Source organism: Diadema setosum, chromosome 15 (genome assembly GCF_964275005.1).
Source record: "Diadema setosum chromosome 15, eeDiaSeto1, whole genome shotgun sequence".
NCBI classification, from domain to species: Eukaryota; Metazoa; Echinodermata; class Echinoidea; order Diadematoida; family Diadematidae; genus Diadema; species Diadema setosum.
In genome coordinates, this window is record NC_092699.1 from 30,839,612 (window position 1) to 30,862,844 (window position 23,233).

At 41.0% G+C, this 23,233-nt stretch overlaps 1 protein-coding gene across 1 annotated transcript in view; it reads right to left on the bottom strand.

Moving 5' to 3' along the window:
• LOC140238668 (uncharacterized) overlaps window positions 1–23,233 on the bottom strand; it is a 120,913-nt gene that overhangs the window by 67,508 nt on the left and 30,172 nt on the right. Inside the window, exon 10 of the mRNA XM_072318569.1 lies at window positions 9,801–9,968. Within this exon, the coding sequence (XP_072174670.1) occupies window positions 9,801–9,968 (168 nt within the window). The remainder of the gene's footprint in view (window positions 1–9,800; window positions 9,969–23,233) is intronic.

Consider the following 23,233-nt stretch of genomic DNA (forward strand, 5'->3'; position numbering starts at 1 on the left):
TTGTGGAAACTGCGGGTCCTGCCCTTCTCGGATTACAGAGTGCAGTGAAGATGAAACTCGTCCAAGTTCACTGCGAAACTCATCAAGAGGCGTGCCCAATTAGAAGCATAGGAGACCTCGAGTCAACGTACCCGGACAGATTCCAAGGACTCGGGAGGCTTCCAGGTGAATGCCACATCACCTTGATGGAAGATGCTCTACTGGTAGTCCATCCGCCAAGGAAATTCCTTATAAAGCTCAAGGATAAACTGAAACAGGAGCTTGATAGGATGGAAGCAGCTGAGGTTATTGCCAAAGTCACAGAACCAACAGACTGGGTTTCTTCTCTGGCTTTCAGCAGGAAGTCCAACGGCAAACTTCGAGTATGCTTAGACCCGAAGGACCTTAACAGAGCATATATGCAAACGTACCTACCACAAAACACCTACAATAGAAGAGACCACTCATAAACTCCATGGTGCACAGGTGTTTTCCAAGTTGGGTGTCAAGAGTGGATATTGGAGTATTGTACTGGATGAAGAGTGTAGTTTCTTGACTACCTTCAATTCGCCATTTGGAAGGTACAGATTCAGAAGCTTGCCATTTGGGATCAAGGTCGCACAGGACGTGTTCCAGGAAAGAATGGACCAGATCATCGAACAATGCCCTGGAACCATAGGCATCGCTGATGACATTGTTGTCTTCGGACACAATGAAGCTGAGCACGACAAGGCTTTGCACAACTTGATGACAGTCGCCATGAAGTACGGTCTGGTGTTTTATGCTGAGAAGTGAAGTATCAAGCAACCGCTAGATCACCTTCTTTGGATGCGTCTACGACAAAGACGGGATCCACCCAGATCCAGCATAGTCAGCCTGCCTGAACCAACCAACATTCGTGAACTGCAGCAGTTTCTGGGAATGGTTCAGTACTTGGCTCCGTTCACACCAAGTTTGTCGGACAAGACAGAGACGCTATGGGCCCTTACCAGAAAGGACAGTGACTTTCAATGGTCTGCATCACATCGACATGCGTTCGAGGAGCTGAAGAGAGTTGTATCGTCACTCTGCACTCTCAACTATTTTGATCTCATGAAACACTCAACAATCCAAGTTGACGCTCCCACTCGAGGAATGGGAGCAGTACTCCTACAAGAAGGGAAGCCTGTACCTCAAATATAAGCGGGATTGTGATGATTTTTATTCCCGATAATCTCTTCACAGTTTGTGCATGCGTTCTTGAAAGGTACGGCACGGCAGGGTTGAATTTGTGATCCTCTTTGCTCCTATTTCGATCCATTATGGGATTCTGATAGATTGAAAAATATTCATTTGTGAAAATAATGTGTAAAATGAAAAAAAAAAGATGCAATCAGATTGGTTTACCACTACTGAATATGTCTTACTTTTTTTCTAAACATCGGCACAAGTAAATTAACATGTCAACTGCCACGCTGCAGTGAAGCCAGGATCTGAGGGGGGTTCATAAAATTTTGTTATCAGTGACAACTACCACATTTATGACAAATTTGCTCTTAGCCAATCAGATGGAGGGATTTCAGTAGTTTATAACATTTACAACAACTTGTCACTGATAAAAAAGTTTTATGTAATGGGCCCTGGATCTTGCATTTAAAGGTCATAACCACAGACAACAGAGTACAACATGCGTGCGCTTCTATATACAATTACTCCCTGGGTTGGCTGGCATGACAGCCGATCGCAAGAAAATAACCAATAAACGGGGGTTGGAGAATTACATGACATGACTTATTGTGCATTTCAGCAGTTCCATTGTACATACCTTGCATGTATTGCATGGCAGTGCATACGAGCCTATAAGCAGTGCCATGCGCATCATGGGGTTATAAATAGGGAGATTTAGATTTTCGCGACGGGGACGTACAGAGAAAAAAAAAAAACGCTCTGAGCATGCGCAGAATCACACGTCACGTCAATCTATTTTTAGCTTACGTCGCCTGTTTTTGTTGTTTTTTTTTACAATGCATACTACACTATTTTTGTTTACGTCAGCACAGTCTGCAACATAGAGAACACTCAAAGAGATTTTTCTCCTTACCACTAGAGGGCAGACTCTACAATGGTGACAGTGATTTCATGGGGACTGCCATTGTGCCCACTTATAGTAATGGCGGACTTTGCGTACTATGTAACATTTCTACAGCGCATATTACGCGAACTTCTGAACTTTTACGCGGGTATGCACTTCTTGTGATTAGCTGTTCCTTTGTACAGCCACAATTTGCTGTTATTATTGACACAACAAATCGATCATTGTGGGGGAATTGCGTATAGCTGAGGTAATATTACATACTCATGAAGGATGATACGGTAACTAAGTCAAAGAGCTGTAATTGATTGGAAATCATTTTTACACCCACAGACTTCGGCATCGCCTCACTTTGGCATGGTATGTTAGAGCTTGGACTGCGAATCAGAAGGTCCGTGGTTCAACTCCCATTCGGGGTCTTGCTCAACATCTTGTTTTCATTTTTGCTCTTAGTTTCTAAAGTATATTAAGTTTGTAACGATTTGTTCCGTCAGGCTCAAGGCTAGAAACAGTTGAAAAAAGTCAAAGACTTGATAGTTATTCTCTATCCAAGTCACCAAGACAAATAAATGCCTTTCCCATACTGGGAAAAAAAAAATATCGCCTCCAGTGCTCCCCGTGCACTCACAAAACAATAGTACAGGGCGTATGGTTCACAATTATCCAACAAGGCGATCCAATGAATTCCATTCGCCATATTTTAGGACTTTGCTGGCTCAGCACACCTTCATCTACGAGGGGCCAAAGTATTGGAACTCACTTCCCAACGACGTAGTATCAGCACAAACTTTGAATTCTTTTAAAAACGAGTTAAAATTATTTCTATTGAAATCTTATGATATACAACCGAATTAGGTTCGGTTTTATTGTCTTAATCATGTCACCTGTTTTATAGTCGTTCTTCTGCCATTCTTCTGCCGTTCTTCTGCATTCATACCGGTATATACACCCAATCCTTCGCAATATCAATCCAGGGAGCGTTTTATCATTGCACTTACATCATGAAGTCCAGTGTGCTTGTGTCCACGATGGCGCGTGTTGTACGTACCATAGTCTCATTTCCCCTTTTATTTTTCCCCTTTTTTCTTTTTTCCTTTCCTAAGTTAATTTAATGTCAGTTGACATTGGCTTCTTTGATTTTGTGTATGTATTTTCAGAGGGTCCCATACCCTACAAGCTTTGCTTTTTGGTGGGACCCTCCATTTCAATTCTAGTCTTTGTATTATGTATTTGTATATACCTTAGAAAAGGAATTCCTGTTGTTACTCATGATCACATATACGTTTTCTTTGAAATTGTCACAAATATGTTCCGTTAATGTATTGTATATTATTTTTCTTTGTTTATTCAATGGAAATGGAAATAAAGTTGAAGTTGAAGTGCGAAGAGTCCGCACTCTAGCAGTCACTGGGGAAAATCACTTCGAGAACACTTTATGTACCGATCACATGGGGGCGCCATTTTTTTTGGGATCATTTTTCTATGTGTTGTATGTGACATTTATATTTTGTATCTGAATCTTAATATGAATAAAATTTCTTTGTGAAAAAAAGTATATAATTTCTTTATACGTTGCATCCAAGCGTAATCTAAAGCTACTTTTCAGCACGACGAAGGGGAGAGGAGAACGTCTAGCGCAAGTGTCTCAAAATCTAAAGCTCCATAATGACGAAGCAAGCGCGAATGGCAATCACAATTTTGTTTACTCAAAACAAATCGTTTAGTGTATAAGCTGCACTGGTACACATAAACGAGAACTTGCGTAAAACTTGTTAAATTAATGCATTCTATTTCCCCATTATTGGGGCTGCTCTTTTTCTTTCAACTGACCCCGCCAATGCTAATTTTTACTGTCATTTTTACATGTCAGATCATTACTATTTTGGCAATTCCAGAAAAGTTTGAATACAGCTGGCCCGCAGTGACTTTTACTCGTCTGGGACCATCGGACCATGCAGCGTGCAGAGTGTGCAGTGTTGGATATTTATAAACTAAGTTTACTGAAAATGCTTTCAGGCATTGCATGTACAGTGTATATGTAGATATGGGGAAATAGTGACAATTTGAGTGTTTGACCTTTTGACCATTGACCTTTAGCAAGTGCACCCAAAAGTTGATCGGCAAAACTTTGCCCACTCTTACATATACGTGCCAAGTTTCATTACGATTCATCAAATATTGTTTTAGTTATGCTGCATGTCCACAAAATTAACTACGGATGGAAGGATGGAGGGACGGACAAACAGAAAACATAATGCCTCCAGCGACACTTCGTGGTGGAGGCACAACAAAACAAAACTGGCAAAGGCAAAAATAAATAAATAAATAAGCACTGAATTATAAACTCTCTCAAACTGTTGTCTTTTTCAAGAAACATTCGTGCATGGACTTTGTAATGATTGTGAAGTTTTCCACTCACTTATTCAAGACCAACATACCTTAAATTACTGAAGCAAAAATGAATCAGAAAGATATTGACCTATTAGAATTATACACCCATCAAATCAAGGGCACATATAACTTTTGAGTACTGATACCAATTGGATGATAACCCTGCATCACAGTACATTACATTTCACAAATTTGCTTTATAGAATTTGTGTCCTAGTTCAACCTGTTTCTTTCTAATCAGCAAGTTAGAAGATATTGTCTTGAATTATGCTGTCACATGATAAAATGAATAAAAATTTGCAGAGACAAAAGACATAAGAATTCAATTATCCACTCTCTCAAACTGTTGTGACTTTCAACAAATATTGATGAATGGATATTGCAATGATTAGTATACTTGTCCACTCACTTATTCGAGACCAACATATCTTAGATCTCACATCCAAAGCAGAAATGAATCAGAAAGATAATTATTAGTCTATAAGAATTACACAACCATCACATCAATGGCACAAACAGATCTTGAGTGCTGATACCGACTGGATGTTAATCTTACATCATATCAAACTTTCATAATGTGGCTTTGTTGAAACTCTGTCCCGCATCCATAAAATGTGTACAAATTAATGCATTAGAATCCCCAATGCCTCCAAATAGGGATTAGAATTTTTCTAACGAACATTATCCAACATGCCAACTACCAGGCCGTGATGTGGAGGAGGTCACTGACAGGGTTTATGACCATGCCCACTTCAACGAGCCATGGATGGCAGCTCGAAGAGGGAACTTTTTCCGTCGACTAGGTGGATATGGCTCCAGACCCCAAGGAAGTGCTGGAGCTCACCACCGATAGGGCCTGTTTTTCATAAGCTTTTGTGAAGAAAGTTGCAGAAAAAAACTAGAAATGTCGCTATGGCGACTGATGCCTCCGCCATAATGCATGATTCTCCCAATAGTTGTATAGTACAATGTCTTCACAATGTGTGATGACAGTTTCACATAACTGGCAAAATATTAATATGACAGGTTTGTCAGAAATGTCTTGAATGTTCACTTTCTTCAAACTGGGTTTGCTATAACTGTCTAAGAGTGCAAGTACACATATTTGGAGAATTGAGGATTTTTACTTGACTTCTGACCGGCCCTGTTATAAGTTTATGCATTGAGTAATTTTCAAGGTATGAAGAAAGAGTGTAATTACAGTACAAAATAGATTTTTTTTTCATTTAAACCTGACCTTTGACCCTTAACCTTTGACCTTCTGGCTGGAAATTTCCTAGAGAATCTCCATTAGGTAATACATGTATATATTAAGTTTTAAAACTAACAATGCAAGCATTGCATATAGTATATGAGGGAAACAGTAAAATTTTGAGGAGTTGACCTTGACCTTTGACCCCTGACTATTGACCCATGACCCCTTAATTCCCTAGATAATCCCTGCCAGTCAGTACATGCATATGTACCAAGTTCCATGAAGATACATTGAACCATTTGTGAGAAAAGTGAAATTGCAACATTTTCACCTAACCTTTGACCTTTTGACCTTTCACCTTATGACATTAAACTATCTGGAGAATCTTTACGCATAGTACATGTTTACACTAAGTTTCAATAAAATACCTTCGGGCATTATTGCACAGATATGGGGGAAATAGCAACATTTTTAGCATTTGACCTTGACCTTTTGACTTTTGACCTTTTGCCAATGTCACTAAATCTCCTCAACTAATTGCCCCATCATACATCATCCTTGGACCAAGTTTGGTGAAAGCCGCTTCATCCAGTTTGGAGTTATCACGTAAACAGATAAATTTTAGGATTTGACCTTGATCTTTGACCTTTGCCCTCTGTCCGATTTCACTAAAAAACTATTCATGTAATTGTCCTATCATACATCATCCTCGGAAAAAGTTTGGTGAAATTTGCCCTATCCAGTCTTGAGTTATCGCGTAAACGGATACAATTTCATGATTTGACCTTGACCTCTGACCTTTGGCCGATTTCACCCAAAATCTAATCAAGTAATTGCCCTATCATACTTTATACTTGGACCAAGTTTGGTAAAATTCCCGTCAATATTTCTCAAGTTATCGCGTAAACGAATGCGGACGGACGTACGGACAACCCGAAAACATAATGCCCCCTGCACCACTTCGTGGCGGAGGCATAAAAAGAAATATCTCCCTACATCAAAGCTAAGCTTCAATTTCAACCAAATTTTTCGACATGATCCCGACACCCAATGCAAAAATGAGGGGCACACTCCCGATAGCCCAAAGTGTCAGCTACATCTGGGAGAAATTCACCAGAGGATAAGTGAGCTAATGCTCAATGAAGGCAGTCATGTCAATTGGCATATCTGGGCAAAATGGACCCCAAAAAATGGAAAAAGGTACCTTTGCTTCTGATGATGATGATGGAGCGAAGGCGACTGTATTGTGTCCTAAGCTGATATCCTGTTGCTGTGGAGACAGGTCTTGCTCGATGTAGACATGTGTTTTACCTTGCATCATCTAAAAAGTATTCATAAAGATACAAAAGGCGATAAATGATCACACAGATCACACCTTTATAAATATACCAATATGGACATGCATAATACTTCATGAAAAGTTGCATAATACTTCATGAAAAGTTGCATAATTTTATAACGGCAAAGGAGAAACAATCATGTCAGAATTGGCTAAACAGACTCTAGAGATTTCATTCCAATGGTGTTTTTCACTTTGTAATCATCATTTCATCGAAATGTCGATCTGAAATTTTGGACTGGGCTCTTTCCACCTACACTTTCTATTGCTGCTACTTTTTCTGTAGATGGAAATTTATGAAAACCACAAACATGAACAAACTAAAAAAGAAGATTGTGAGATAAAGTACTTAACCCTATAAAGACTTAAGACTCGACCGCGGCATCCAAACACATACACACAACATTACATAAAGAAACCCTGAGAAACTGACAGTTATGGACTTCAAAATTGATGTTTCAAGTCTTTGTACGAAGTAATGATAAGGGTCACGATCACCAGTAAAAATAATTAGACGAGGCAGTAATGTCATCCCCTCATGATTCTGCCATTAACCTGCAGACATGTTTTCACAGATTACATTTTTTTAGGAAGAGGCTAAGAATGAAAATGAAACTAGAAATATCACTTAAGGTGATTAATACCCCCGCCCCGTGACGACAGTCTTACCCAAGGAATGATCTTTCCTTGATCTTCTGCCATTTAAATGCCGTTACCATGGCAACGCAGCTTCCGACACGTCCGAAAAATATGTCTTGCACATCTTCCCACCAAGACTATTGTGTGTGCCACATTTCATAAGCTTTTGTCAAAAACTGAGGAGGTGGTTCAATCCACAAGATCTTTCCTTGATCTTCCGCCATTAATATGCCGTTACCATGGCAACGCAGCTTCCGACACGTCCAAAAAATATGTATTGCACATCTTCCCACCAAGACCAATGTGTGTGCCACATTTCATGAGCTTCAGTCGAATACAGAGGAAGTAGTTCAATCTGCAAGATCTTTCCTTGATCTTCTGCCATTTATATGCCGTTACCATGGCAACGCAGCTTCCGACACGTCCGAAAAATATGTCTTCCACATCTTCCCACCAACATCAAGGTGTGTGCCACATTTCATAAGCTTTGGTCAAAAAACTGAGGAAGTAGTTAAATCCGCAAGATCTTTCCTTGATCTTCTGCCATTAATATGCCGTTACCATGGCAACGTACTTTCGGGTACTGTCAAAAAATGCGTCTTGCACATCTACAACCAAAGGCACACATCTGTACCAAGTTTCATGGAAATTGGGCAAAAACTGAGGAAGTAGTTTGCAACACAAAATTTTCCATCATTTTGGCTCATAATATGTGAGCTGTTACCATGGCAACATACTTTTTGTCACTGTCAAGAAATGTGTCATGCTGACCTATATCCTAAGACAAACATTCAATATGAATTCCATGAGAATTGGAAGAACACTGATGAAGCAGTTTTGCCATGAAGCATTTTGCCCTATATCTTACCAATAACATGCCGTTACCATGGCAACGCACTTTTTGCCACTGCGGAAATATGTGTCTTGCACATTAACATATTCAGATGAACATCTGTACCTAATTTCATAAAAATTGACCAAAAACTGTGGGAGGAGTTCGCGACGCAAGATTTGTACCCATTTTTGCCCATAATATGACGTTACCATGGCAACGTACTTTTGGGTACTGTCAAAAAATACGTCTTGCACATCTACAACCCAAGGCACACATCTGTGCCAAGTTTTATGGGAATCGGTTGAAAACTGAAGAAGTAGTTCGCGACGCAAGATTTGCAACGGACCGACCGCCCGACCGCCCGACCGCCCGTCCGCTGATTCCTATATACCTCCTTCAAACTTCGTTTGGCGGGGGTATAATAATGAAAGGCCTACAGTCACATGACAGAGTTATTGACACTGCCTTTATTGGAGACATGTAATGCCACTGTATCATCACCTCACCTCACTTCAACAATACACATAATTTTTATGGACATCATAGTTTCATGAAAATTTACAAGGTAACTTTGGGGAAAGAGTGTATCAAGAAAGGAAGTAGAAATACAAATCTGTTTGGCGCTGATAGAGAAGAGCAAGCAGAGAAATTGTTGGGTCCAATAACTGCCTCCTGAAGCACTTGCAAATGTGGCATGGTGCAGATGCTCTTGATGAAGGCCTGCAAAGCATTGGCCGACATGACCGTTCCTCCCCGGTGGCTTAAAATCTGAAGCTATGCAGAATCATAGAATGGTTGAAATAAGATGAACTGAAGTGGTATGAATATAGAGTGACCAAAAAAAAAAAAAAATCTATATCACTTGACTTAAACTTCATAATATCATAAGTCAGTATGTACCTTCCATACAACTGTACACTAAAAGTAAATTCCAGCAGAGTGAAAACTTGCTTCCTTTGCGTCAGTCATTCTACAGTGATTTTTACTTATGTAAGAGGAAACAGTTATCAGTATTTTAGTGGGACGTTTAGCCATACCACGATCACCTCACCAAACTCTCACAAGTTTACCACCAGCACTATCATTTTTAGAATTTATGTTATGTATAGAGTGGTAGTGACTTTAATAATAGGTGCCACCCCTGGAAAGGGTGGAATTAAATATTATGTCTTCCCTCAATGTGTCATGAATGGTAACAGAAAACATAACATTCCTATCTTTTAATCCTTATTGAAGTATTTCAATACACTCACATCTTTGTTTAAAACATTATGTGCACCCATTTGTTTGTTTGTTCTTTCTAGTACAGACAAACTGACAGCGAGGTTAAAAGAACAACAAAATATGATACCCTTGCTCTTGATGCTGATGCAGGGAGGGCGACAAAGAAACTGTCTGCTATGCTGACATCATTCAGCTCCAGAGACCGAAGGTTTGGCATGGTGCAGATACTCGTGGCGTAGGTCTCCGATGCAGCAGGCGAGATGTTGGGTCCTCCAGTGTGCCTAATTGATTCCAGCTGTGTAGCACAGTAGGAGGGTGAAAAATAAGACAAAATGCTACCTCAGTGGTCAGAATATAGAGTGGGATTAGAATGAATCACTCTTTAACTCTGAAAGCAAAATTCTGCCAAAACCTCAGAGTAACTTATTGGTTCCTGTCTCATATTAAAAGATACACAAGATAAAATGCTAATATCAAGGGATTATAAAGAGGCATTCTCCATTCTATCATCTCTTGATGCAACCCATAGAATACCAGAGCACATGCATACTTTCTTTGATGTTGAAATGCAATGTTAGTCATACATGTAATAATGCAGTTAGTCTGCAGCATTCTGTTGTACAGTAGACCTCGCCTAAGTCGACATCGCATAAGTCGACAACTCGCTTAAGTCGACACAATAAAAAAGTCCCGATTTTTGCCTTTGTTATTCCTTGAAAATTTCCTCGTCTTAGTCGACATTTATAAGTCGACAACTCGCGTAAGTTGACCTGATTTTTCAGTGCCAACTGAGCTGAAATACGTGTTAATTCGCTCGTCTAAGTCGACATAATTTTTCGCTCAAAGTCTTATCGCCATTCTCTGAAAAAGAATTGTTTTCCCGCTCCGATTCGCCGCATTTCTACTCGGTAATTCGCTAGTGTACGGCGCGGTAGCGTTCGCGCCATGCGTCCATTGTCTTGTATGCCAGAATAGAAAGGGCATACACTCATTTACACTGGAGTATTTAGTACCCAAGGCAGTTCACTTTACCCCTTTTCTCCCTCTCGTTTTTCTCAAAACGCAAAAATTTTGTACACTTAACTATGTCCCAGTAGGTATTCATTATCCGAACATGAAATGTTTTTGTAAATCCGAATATTCTGACGTTAAATTTTCCGAAGCGGTATTAAAACCTGGGCCCTTTCTAGAAAATTAATAATGCAACAAACAAAAAAATCAAATGCAGGTGTATCAAATCACACGCAACTTTTGCATTTCAGCGCAAGTGCGTTGCTGAAAAGACTTGCGTCTGATAATCATATGAAACTGGAAAATAATACACGAACCTGAAACTCAATTGCGTTTAAACGCAACTCTAAAAATCAAATGCAAGTCCATCAAATCACACGCAACGATGTATTTAAACGCAAGAGCGTTGCAGAGAAGACTTGCGGTTTTGTACGAAACTAGAAACTGCGTTTAAAAACATCTCTATACATCTACGGAAGTGCGTTATTGTTGAAAAGACTTGCATTACTTTTTTATTTCGTAAGCAAAATTAGAAATTAAACGCAACTCTGAAAATCCAATGCAAGTCCATCAAATCACACGGAAAGCTGAAAGACGTGCGTTTGATAATCATACGAAAAGTACTAGAAAATTGTAGGGAACTTTCTTTAACTCAATTGCGTTTAAACGCAACTCTAAAAAACAAACGCAAGTCCATCAAATCACACGTAACGCTGTATTTAAACGCAAGAGCGGTGCAGAGAAGACTTGCGGTTTTTGTACGGAACTATAAGAAACTGCGTTTAAACGCATCTCTAAACATCTACGGAGTTGTATTATTGTTTAAAAGACTTGCATTTTTTTTTATTTCGTTAGCAATATAAGAAATTAAATGCAAGTCCATCAAATCACACGGAACGCTGAAAAGACTTGCGTTTGATAATCATACGAAACTAGAAAATTGTAGGAAAATTAAACTCAACTGCGTTTAAACGCAACTCTAAAAACCAAATGCAAGTCCATCATATCACACGGAACGCTGAAAAGACTTGCGTTTGATAATCATACGAAACTAAAAAATTGTAGGGAACATTTTAAAACTCAATTGCGTTTAAACGCAACTCTAAAAATCAAATGCAAGTCCATCAAATCACACATAACCCTGTATTCAAACGCAAGAGCGTTGCAGAAAAGACTTGCGGTTTTTGTACGAAACTATAAGAAACTGCGTTTAAACGCATCTCTAAACATCTGCGGACGTGTGTTATTGTTTAACAGACTTGCATTATTTTTCATTTCGTGAGCAAAATTAAAAATCAAACGCAATTCTGAAAATATAATGCAAGTCCATCAAATCACACGGAACGCTGAAAAGACTTGCGTTTGATAATCATACAAAACTAGAAAATTGTATGAAATTTAAACTCAATTGCGTTTAAACGCAACTCTAAAAATCAAATGCAAGTCCGTCAAATCACAAGCAACGCTGTATTTAAAAAGCAAGAGCGTTGCAGAAAAGACTTGCAGGTTTTGTCCGAAACCAGAAACTGCGTTTAAGCGCATAAACATTTACGGAAGTGCGTTATGGTAGAAAAGGCTCGCATTATTTTTTTTCGTAACGGAACTTTCGCCGTGACCGAACTTAGTCTGCACTTGCAGGGGAAAGACATCGCAACATTCACACGTTTCAAACTGCCGAAACGCATGCTGCTTCACAAAATGTCAATGAAAAAATGACAACGAATTATTGTTAAAGTTCGCTATGCCGAAGGTTTAAATCTCAGTCCAAAGTTAAATTAGTCCGACATAGGAAAGAGGTTTGTTTTTACGAAGGTTATAGTCGTCCGTAAGATGTCGTTTTCAAACAAAGTTTTCTTCTTTTTATTTCAGACGGGCCCGCGCCGTACAGAGATGGCAATGTTACGAATCGGAGCGCGAGAACAATTCATTTTCAGAGTATGGCAATACAAATTTAAACAGAACAAATATGGCGACACATATTTCAACTCAGTCGGCACTGAAAAATTATCTCGACAGAATCATGCGAAATCACACGCACATCTTCGGAGCAACGCACTTGAATTTAATTCGCAAAGTTTAATGCAATTTTGGGGAATTTGCGTTTGATATTTCAAATCAAGTTTAAAACGTAAAGTGTCTAGAAACGGGCCTAGGTTTCCGATCCCGTTCTCTCAAAATCTCTCTAGAGATTTTGGAATTGTGCGTTGTCGTTACTAACCCGCGCAAGATTTATGCATGAACTAAAACATTATTGTTGCTGATGTCAGTAGGCATGTTTTGGCGACAAAAGGAGTAAGATTTGGGTAGCGATCCGCATCGTCATCAAAATCTTACTCTGTACAGGGGAAATTAGTTTTCATTTATAAGTCGACAAAATGTCGACTTACGCGTAAGTCGACATTCGCGTAAGTCGACGTGTTTTGCTCAGTCCCGATTATGTCGACTTACGCGAGGTTGACTGTACTTCAAACTTTTCCATTGAGCAGAGACGCTGCCGCAGACAGGATGAGGGCAAAGAAAAAAATTGAATTAATGCTGCAACGATGACTGGTATGCCTCTCCCGAATCAAAAAAAAAGTAGTAGTAGGTGGTGCGCCTAGCAGGTCGACCCCTTCATCTGCTCGCAATATCCCCCCTGAATGCTTTGGACATTTCATTTGAAGTTTCTTCAAAATAGTAACAGAGGTTTGGATATATCTTGAGGAACCTACTGGACGATTTCTGGACATTTTCAGCCTGTGGTGTGTGTGCTTGAAGGATATCATGTTTTGCCTCAGCTGGCATTGAGTTTCCCTGCATGAGCCATTTTGTGTTGAGTTCACTGGTCATTGCTGCCTGTCTACAAGTATGACTTATTCAAGTTCAGTCAGCCACGACAACAAAGGACGCATGTCTTAGTTGCCCTTTCATGCCCCAAGGTAACAATGGAGACAGGAGCTACCACAAGTATTGTTCTCATTGTTCTCACTGCCTTGGCCTTGACGCTGCCTTCTTCAGAATTGGACACTGAATTCAAAATGGCTGTTACTGCACAGGACAGTATACGACTTATTTACGATAGAGATTTTCTTCTAAACCTGAATCCTCATAGCAGAGAGGTTGACATACTCATGCAGGCACCTGTTAATCTTCTCTTGAAATCAAAACACAGTGCTGGTCATCAGAGAAGATGCAGGAAGCATCGTGGCAAGCGTGGTGGAAGGCAAAAACAGAGACAGATTCGTGTATACACGGCATCGAATCTCACCGATAGGATTTGGCGCTATGAGGTACGTAATGACAATGGCAGAAATCTGAGTAACATTGTGAATGTACCTCAGGAACATGATTGTAAACTGAATGTTCAATTATGGAACTGCAATTCGGTGAGGAACAAGACTAACCTCCTGCTTGAACATGTTATTGATAGCAATGTGGATGTCATGTTCCTTACGGAAACCTGGTTGCATAGTGTTGATCCGGTTGTCATTGATGAGTGCACACCAGCGGGTTATACATTCTTAAATGTGGCCCGTGGTAGGAATGACCCTCATGGTGGGAAAGCAGTCATCTACAAAACTGCATTAAACTTGTCCACTGCAAACATCAACATCCTGTCTTCCCACAACACCTTTGAACTAGCTGCTGTTACCAACCCCTCACGGTCAATATGTTATGTTGTCATCTACAGACCCCCACCCTCCATGAGGAATGGTTTTAAGACACAGGAGTTTCTTCAGGAGTTTGAGGAACTTGTTTGTGAGCTGACTATGTATTCCTGGAAGCTTCTTATCTTGGGTGATTTCAACATGCACATAGATACCCCTCGTAAGCCGGATGTAGCATGTTTCTTGGAAATCATTGAGGAAGCAGGTCTGCAGCAGCATGTCACTACTGCAACACACAAATTAGGCCACACTCTTGATCTCGTAATCTCCAGGCTGGATGAGTCACCTGTGGTCGACTGTCGAGCTTGTGATAAACTGTACTCGGATCATTTCATAATTAGCTGTACTGTTGATGCAGCTAAACCTAAGCAACATGATGCAACATCGCATTGCAGAAACTTTCGAAACTTAGACAAGGGTTCCTTCATCACGGACATCAATGAAGCGTTTCATGACTTTCCTTTCGACGGTGATGTTGATGATCAGATTGCATTCTACCACAGTACCATTCTGGATGTGCTCAACAAACATTGTCCGTCCACCAAGCGTGTTCATCGTTTTTGCCGTCATCCACCTTGGTATACGAATGAAATTCACCAAGCGAGACGCTCACGGCGAAAACTCGAAAGGCGCTGGAGAAAGTTACAAACACCAGAGAGCCACCATCAGTACCTAACTCAGATTCATGCCGTCTGTCGTCTCATTCACAAGGAGAAATCAAAGTATTACAGAGAAAAGTTGAAAAGTGCAGATGTGAAGAACGTGTTTCGTGTCCTGAACACACTCTTGAATAGGTCACCAGCAATCCTACCTGCAGACATGCCATCTACATTTACATCATTGCCTGACAGATTTGCAACATTCTTTGTAAAGAAAGTGGAAAAGATCAGAGAAAATCTCCAAATTAGGAACGAGGAATCGCATACTGACGTCTGTTCAAGTGGATCGATTGTGGATACATCTGGAGCCGAGATGGCAGATTTTGATGCCATCATGGCCCAGGAGGTGTACAAATTAATTCACTCTGCGCCTAATAAGTCATGTTTGCTAGACCCACTGCCTACGTGGCTGCTGAAGGAGACCATCAACACTTTTCTCCCCTACATTGCGTCAATTGTTGACACATCACTCAGTAGTGGTGTCTTCCCATCGTCGTTGAAGGAAGCTGTGGTGAATCCTCTGATCAAGAAACCAAACCTAAATCGTGATAACTTAAAAAAATACAGACCAGTCTCCAATCTCTCATTTCTTTCAAAGATAATTGAGAAAGCTGCTTTGTCTCAAGTCTCCAACTACCTGAATACAAATGATCTCTATGTTGAGAACCAGTCAGCTTACCGACGTTGGCATAGTACTGAGACTGCTCTCTTGAAGGTACAAGACGACATCCTCAGAGCACTGGACAACAAGCTCGTTACCTTCATCGTCTTCTTAGACCTGTCTGCCGCATTTGACTGTGTTGACCATGATATTATGCTGGCTCGCTTAACGAGCAACTTTGGCATCTCCGGGAGTGTGAAAGCTTGGTTCACCTCTTACCTCTCCGACCGCAGCTTCAGGTTGAAGATTACAGGTGAGCTTTCGGAACCAATGTCTCTTGCTTTCGGAGTTCCTCAAGGTTCCGTACTAGGCCCGCAACTTTTCAGTCTATATACTCAACCCATGGCTGACATCATCAATCACCATGAGGGCATACAGCATCATAGCTATGCTGACGACGTGCAACTCTACACCTCTGCAGACCTGAAGGACAGCCAGGCAATTGAACTTGCTCTCACCACATTATCTGCATGTGTCAGGGACCTACAGCTGTGGATGGAGGGTAATCTGTTGAAACTGAACTGTGACAAAACTGAATTCCTTGCTGTTGCTAATCCGCGGTTCCATCCCTTGATATCTGATGTCACCCTGACTGTTGGTAATGTTTTCATTCATCCATCAAGTTCAGTTAGAAGCCTGGGTGTCGAAATTGACTCCTCCATGAAGCTGAATCACCACGTTTCTTCTCTAAGCAGTTCGCTTCATTTTCATCTGTCAAATATTGCACGTATCGGGCCTTTCCTCGATCAGAAAGCTTGTGAGCATGCTGTGAGAGCTCTCGTTACCTCAAGAATAGACTATGCAAACTCCATGCTGTCAGGTACTTCTTCAAGTAATGTCCAGCGCCTTCAACATGCTCAAAACCGTGCTGCAAAGCTGGTTTTTCTAGCCAAGAAGCGTGACCATGCCTCTCCTCTTCTTCAGCAATTACACTGGCTCCCTGTGCAAAAGCGAATCATCTACAAAATCCTGTCAATCACGTACAAATGCCTTCAGAATTGTGCTCCATCTTACCTCATGAGTCTACTTTCACGTCACCAATCTAAAAGACAAGGAATGCGGTCAGGCCAAAACCCAACCCGGCTGTCTGTTCCTAGGACTCTCACTCGGACAGGAGACAGATCCTTCTCGGCAGCTGCCCCACGCCTATGGAATCAGCTCCCTCAAAGTATCAGGGAATCACCATCTCTGTCAATTTTCCAGAAGTAGTTGAAGACTTTCCTTTTCAATAACTGATTGATTCATTATGTACTTTTTTTTTTCTTTCTCTCCTTGTTTGTTGTATTTTTTTTTTCTATCGTTCTTTTCTCCTACCTCCCGAGGGAAAGATGGATTTGTGAAGCGCTGTGATACATATCGTCGCTGGGGTGACAAGACCTTGTATCTGCAATTTTGGTGAAAATGACTTTTTTGGATTAATGGTCAGATAATTAGTTAAGTGATGTCCTGTCCAAATCCTAGATGTCTTACCCCAAACATGAAGCCACCACGGCATGTCAAAGGAATGTCTCTCCCATTGGATACAGTGCTTTGGCTACCATGTTTTTTTACTCTCCTGAACATTTGACATTTTGTAGATACGAGGTCTTGTCGCCCCACCAGCGATATGTACTATTTGTAAGAGCGCTATAGAAATACTAATATTGTAATTTCAATGTGAGCTGCGTAGATGGCAAATTCACATGATTGGCAATGAATCATTATCTGATTTCATTACTGAAAATGCATCAGTATTCCACTTGAGACTCAGTGAACAGTTCCAACACATTTATTTCTATTAGACATTGAGGTAATAATATATACAAAGTACACAAAAAAACAACAAAAGCGCAGTTCCGTAAAATTGAACGTACATTTGGGACACTTTTTGAAAGCCTGGATTTTTATTGTCAATGGGGCAATGTGTGATTACATTTTCACAAAACTGGCAAAATATTAAAATGACACGTTTGTCACAAATGTATCAAATGTTCACCTTCCTTGACCTACGTTTTGATGGGAGAGCATGTATTTGGGAATTTTAGGACTTCTAATTGACTTTGACCCTTTCAAAGTTTTTACACTGAGTAATTTTCAAGGTACGGAGAAAAAGTGCAATTTCTGTATTGAATAGTAAATTGTTACCATTTTCATCTGGCCTTTGACCTTTGACCCTCAAAATCATAAGATAATCACTGTCAGGCAGAACATGCATGAATATGTACTAAGTTTCAAGAAAACTTGAGCAACTTCCGAGATACAGAGGAAGAAGTAAAGTTCAGCACTTTCACTTGACCTTTGACCTTTTTGGCACAAAAAAAAAAAAAAAATCAAGAGAATCTCTACAGGGTTATACATGCATGCACCAAGTTGAAACAAGAAATAGAAATGTCGTTATGGTGACTGGTACGTCTCCGCCATAATACATAGTTCTCCTTAAATAGGTTTATAGTACAATGTCTTGACAATGTGTGATGACAGTTTCACATAATTGGCAAAATGGAAGATTAAACGAGAACTTACCGTTTGAAGTTTAATATTAATTTTATGAGTAATTGGAGGGTGAGATTACGTCATATATGAGAGATCCCGCTAGTGCGTGCGCCACTCAATATTAGAAGCAAGAATGTGACCACTGATGTAGGAAGATAACGAGAGATTAAGTTACCGTTTGAAATTGAGGGAGGGTGAGGTGGGACGTAATCTCACCCTCCAATTACTCATAAAATTAATATTAAACTTCAAACGGTAAGTTCTCGTTTAATCTTTCATTTTATATCGTAATTTCGTGAGAGATGACGTCATATATGAGATTTCGAAGCCAGTGGTTACATTCTCGAGGCAACCCCCCCGAAAAGGGGTAGGGAGCATACCTTAGATAGAGGTTCCATTGCCATTCTCATTCAGGCTGAATGCTGCATAGATATTGTGTCTCCAAGAGTTCACAAGTTCAGGCAGTTCAAGACATGTCTGCTCAAATCTTAGGGCTTCACAGTCTATTTTTTGATAATTGTTTCTACAAAATTTTTCTCAGCAGGACAAGGCTTGTTGTAGTACTTGCGAAAGATTCTTTCGTTGGCCCAACCGGCTTGCGCAAGTATCTTAGATACTGGGAAATTTCCCTTATTGGCTGCGGAGGTAGATGCTGCCCGAGTAGAATGCGCCTTGTAGATCCCTGTATCAATACCCGCAGCCTCCAAAACCTCCTTAATCCAGCGAGCGATTGTTTGAGAGGATACCCTGTGATACCGTTTCTTGTAGCTAACAAAAAGGTACCGTTCACTAGCTCTGATCCTGCGGGTCCTTCTGATGTATTCCTGCAAGTACCTGACCACACAAAGTCTCCTGTCTGGTGGGTATGCCTGGAGCTTGACACTGTGTGAGTAATTTCCAGGCTTGCTCTGTTCAGGCGCGGCGCTAGGGTGCAATTAACTCGCCAAAAGCTTATGACCTCGAAGCCTCAGTTGCAAAAAGTAGACAGCTTGTGTGCGTAAAACCGCTGGGGAAGTGTTGCAGGACAATCGCAATATCTCACCTCAAAGCCATCAAATGATTAAATCTATACAGCAACCTGAAGAAGAAACTATTCTCTAACTCGTAATGTTAGTTATTTGGGGTTTTATAGAGGATAAACGTGTGAAAATAATGTCAAAACTTAGCTTCCAAAACAGAAAATTTGGTCTCAAAACAAGTGTTATTTTCTCACATTTTCCTTCATTGCACAAAAATGAAACTTTGGTATATGACTTATGGTAGTATATCCATGCTGCTCTCCAAATATCTTTTCTGTATCATTTGGCGCACAGCTATGTCGGGAAAAAATCGAGATCACTGTCACTTGTGACCCACGTAAAATCCATGGCGTAAGGAATACGCAGTCCGATGTATTGGTTTTTGTGCTGCTTGAAACAGTTGAAGCACAAAGCAGGGTTCCTCTCTTGCCCACTCACCACCCTGCTGACCGAAAATCGACCTCTGTCGCATTGCGCCGAGCCTGACACCGCTGATTGGCTAAGCGTGCACTCACCAGTAGAAAACGCATGCGCAGGAGGATGATCTAGTTGTGCATGTCCAGTATCTTCTCTTAAAGTTGGTTGTCTTTTTGCTCTTATTTTCACCTAACTACTAATTGCACAAACACGAGACTTCGCAGGTAGTGAGTCTGGTGTATACAGACTAGTAATATGTTGATCAAATGCATATTCATGCAGGCGCAGACTTGTGTCGGGAAAAAATCGTAACCCTTTCCCACAGTCGACTCAAGCAGAAAAATACACATATCTCGAAAGATACATCAGCGTTTTCGCCCAAAAATCATATGAAGGATGATATATTCATATTTGATATATGTGTGAAGTTTCAAGGGATTTGGTGGTAAAATAAGGGAGATACGAGGAGGTGAACTTTCGAGATTTTTTGTCCTTCCCTCCGCACAGCGCTTCGATGACCGTTAAGAATTCAAAAGCTTTGGCCTCTTATCAGTGAGTTAATTGCACCGTAGCACCGGGGCTGTGTTTTAGGAGATCATGAAGGTGAAAGGTGGCTGCATTCTCTCTTAACACCATATCATCCAAGCTTAGGTAGTGTAATGATTGAATCCTTTGTGCTGAGATTAATGCAATAATCACACACAATTTAAGCGTCAATTTGTTCAGGTCCAATACGTGCGCTGGGGACCAAGAACGAAGAAAATTGAAAACAAGGTTAACGTCCCACGTTTCCATGTATCTAGGCTTGGGTGGGCGTAGCTGAAAGACTCCCTTCATAAACCTCTGGATAAAGGGATGGTTTCCAACTGTAAACATAGTATCTCGAAGTATCACAAATGAAGATAGAGCACTCCGTGCTAAGTTTATGACACTGTAACCTGCCCCTTTTTCGAAGAAAATGTCACTCAGGAATTCCAGGACAGCTTGAACATCTGAATACAAGTAGTTGCTGCATTTCTTGTCACAAAATGCCTTCCATTTGTTTATGTACACTGCATACTGTTTTTTAGTCCCTGTTCTCCAAGAAGAGGCCATTACAGCAATTATCCATGCATTCAATCCCGCATCTCTGAAGGGGTTGCACAGAGCCTGCAAGCAAGAAGATCAATCTGAGTGTGAAGTGGGTGAGGAGTGTTAGAAACTGGCAATGTTAGTAAGGATTCACTCCTATGAATAACAAGTGGTTCCTCATTCATCATCCTGTTTAGGAGAGGAAACCATGGCTGGCTTGGCCATTTGGGGACTACTAGTATCCCAGCTGCATTATCAGATTTGATTTTTTGAATGCACTTAGCAACTAAGCAGAAAGGAGGAAATGCATCAAAGTACCACTTTCCCCAATCGAGAGTAAAGGCATCAACAGCCTTGGCATGTGTGTCGGGCAGCCATGTGACATAGTTCTCTACCTGCTTGTTATAAAGTCTGGAGGCAAATAGGTCTATTTCTGGTGTCCCAAAACGTGAGGTTATTTCTTGGAAAACTGTGCGGTCAAGCATCCATTCTGTGAGGTCATTGAAATTTCTAGACATGCGGTCTGCCTCCACATTTAGCTTTCCTGGCAAGTGTGCTGCTGTGACCCAAATTTTATGAGTTTCGCACCACTGCCAAATCTCTCGGGCTGCCCGATCACAGTCGAGGGATTTAATGTCTCCCATGTTATTAATGTACGCAACAGCAGTACTGTTATCTAGCCGTAACAAGACATGAATGTTTTGTGAATTAGAACAGAAGGACTTGAGTCCCATGCCAGCAGCCAGGGTTTCCAGATAATTAATCTTATTCTCCCTGGCTTTTTGCAGCTCGTCTTCATTCCATCTACCCCCTGTATGGGTGGTATGATCAGATGCCCCCCAGCCTTTGCCACTGGCATCCGTGCACAATTCGAGCATAGGTTTAGGGTGTCGTAAGGGTGAGAAAGCAGACTGCACATTGTCTATCCACCATTGCAGCTCTTCTTTTGCTTCCGAAGATAGGCTCATTTTTCTGTCAAAATGCCCCTTATTCATTTTGAGTGCTTTGATTTTGTCCCTTTCTAAAGCCCTGTAATAGAGCTGTCCATACTGGACTGCGGGAAATGATGCTACCATTTTCCCGATAATTCTAGCCACCTGCCTGATACTGGGGTTTGCTATTTGCATAAGTTCAGTGCACAAGGACTGTATTTCCTCTGATTTGTTATCAGGCAGTCGAATTGTCATGGTCCGAGTGTTGAGAATGAAACCAAGAAATTGTATTTCTTGAGTGGGGCATAGTACTGATTTATCTGGGTGCACCAAGAACCCAAGTTGTGTAAGGATGCTAGTGGTTTCCAAAACCGTTTGTAAAGTTTGATTCTCACTTTCTCCAATAATGAGTATATCGTCAAGGTATCCAATTACTACATGCCCTTGCTCTCTCAGTAATGTGAATGCAGGTTTCAGTAGTTTAGCGAACAACCTTGGCGCCGTGCTCAGGCCATTAGGCAGTACTTTGAATTGCCAAAGTTGATTTTTCCAGGAGAACTTTAAGAACTTCCTGTGTGCTGGGTGCATAGGTACTGTATAGTACGCGTCCCGAAGGTCGACTGAAGCTAAGAAACTATTTTGTGAAATGAGTTCAATAGCAGTATGGATATTTTCCATCTTAAAATGCTGGTACTGGAGATATTTGTTGAGATCAGACAGGTCTAGGATAACGCGTGTACCCCCATCTTTTTTAGGCCGTGTAAAAATATTAGACACGTATTCTCCAGTTTCCCTCTGGTACTGTTCAATTACTCCCTTGTCACAGAGTTTAGAAATTTCAAGATCAATATTAGCCTCTTCGGCTTTATCACATCGAAAAAGGTAAGGGGGTTTAGTTCTAGATGGTGCACCCATCTCTTTACTGAATTCAAGCCTGTATCACCACTTACAGCATTTAGCACATGTGGGTCTGAAGTAATTTTGCGCCACTTTGGGAAGAATTGCTTGAGTCGACCTCCTACCACAGGTTCTACATTATCATGATGACATAGCTTTGCATGATCACTAGAAAAGGATGTTATATTTACCTCGTCAGTTGAACTGGAGGTTATCGTGCTCTCTTCATCCCTGAGCCTTGCTTGCTGCCGCAGTGCGGTTGGTGCTGGCTGGGATGCGTGAAGGTGTGGGGAGCTGGCGGCTTCCCCCTCCCCTTGGGGCGCTGGCCTAAAAAAGCATGGCTGGTAGCTCCAGTCCACGGTCCTTTTGCACCTGTAGGCCCAGTCACATCACTTGTGCTTGCACGAGATGTAGTCCAGCCCGCGTCACGGTACTGTTGGGGCAAATTCGAGCTTCCTGATGTAATCTTGCTCCTGTCCTTGCCATATGCACTCCTGCCATAGTCATATGGGCTGAAACGCTGCTTCTTGTACTGTCTGCTATGCTCATCTCTTATGTCTTTCATTTGCTTTCCCTGGTCGTCACCGAAAAGGAATTTGGAGACCGGTGTAGTGGGCTTGCAGAGATGTTGGAATTGATAACCAATGTCTGGTTTCATGAATTCCTTTTTTACGTAAGGAATTTAGCTCAAAGTTCGCATTGCACAGAAGTGCTAGTGCATCTTGTTGCTGTTCAGTAATATTCTGTGCCGACACTGTATGTATGTAGGCATTG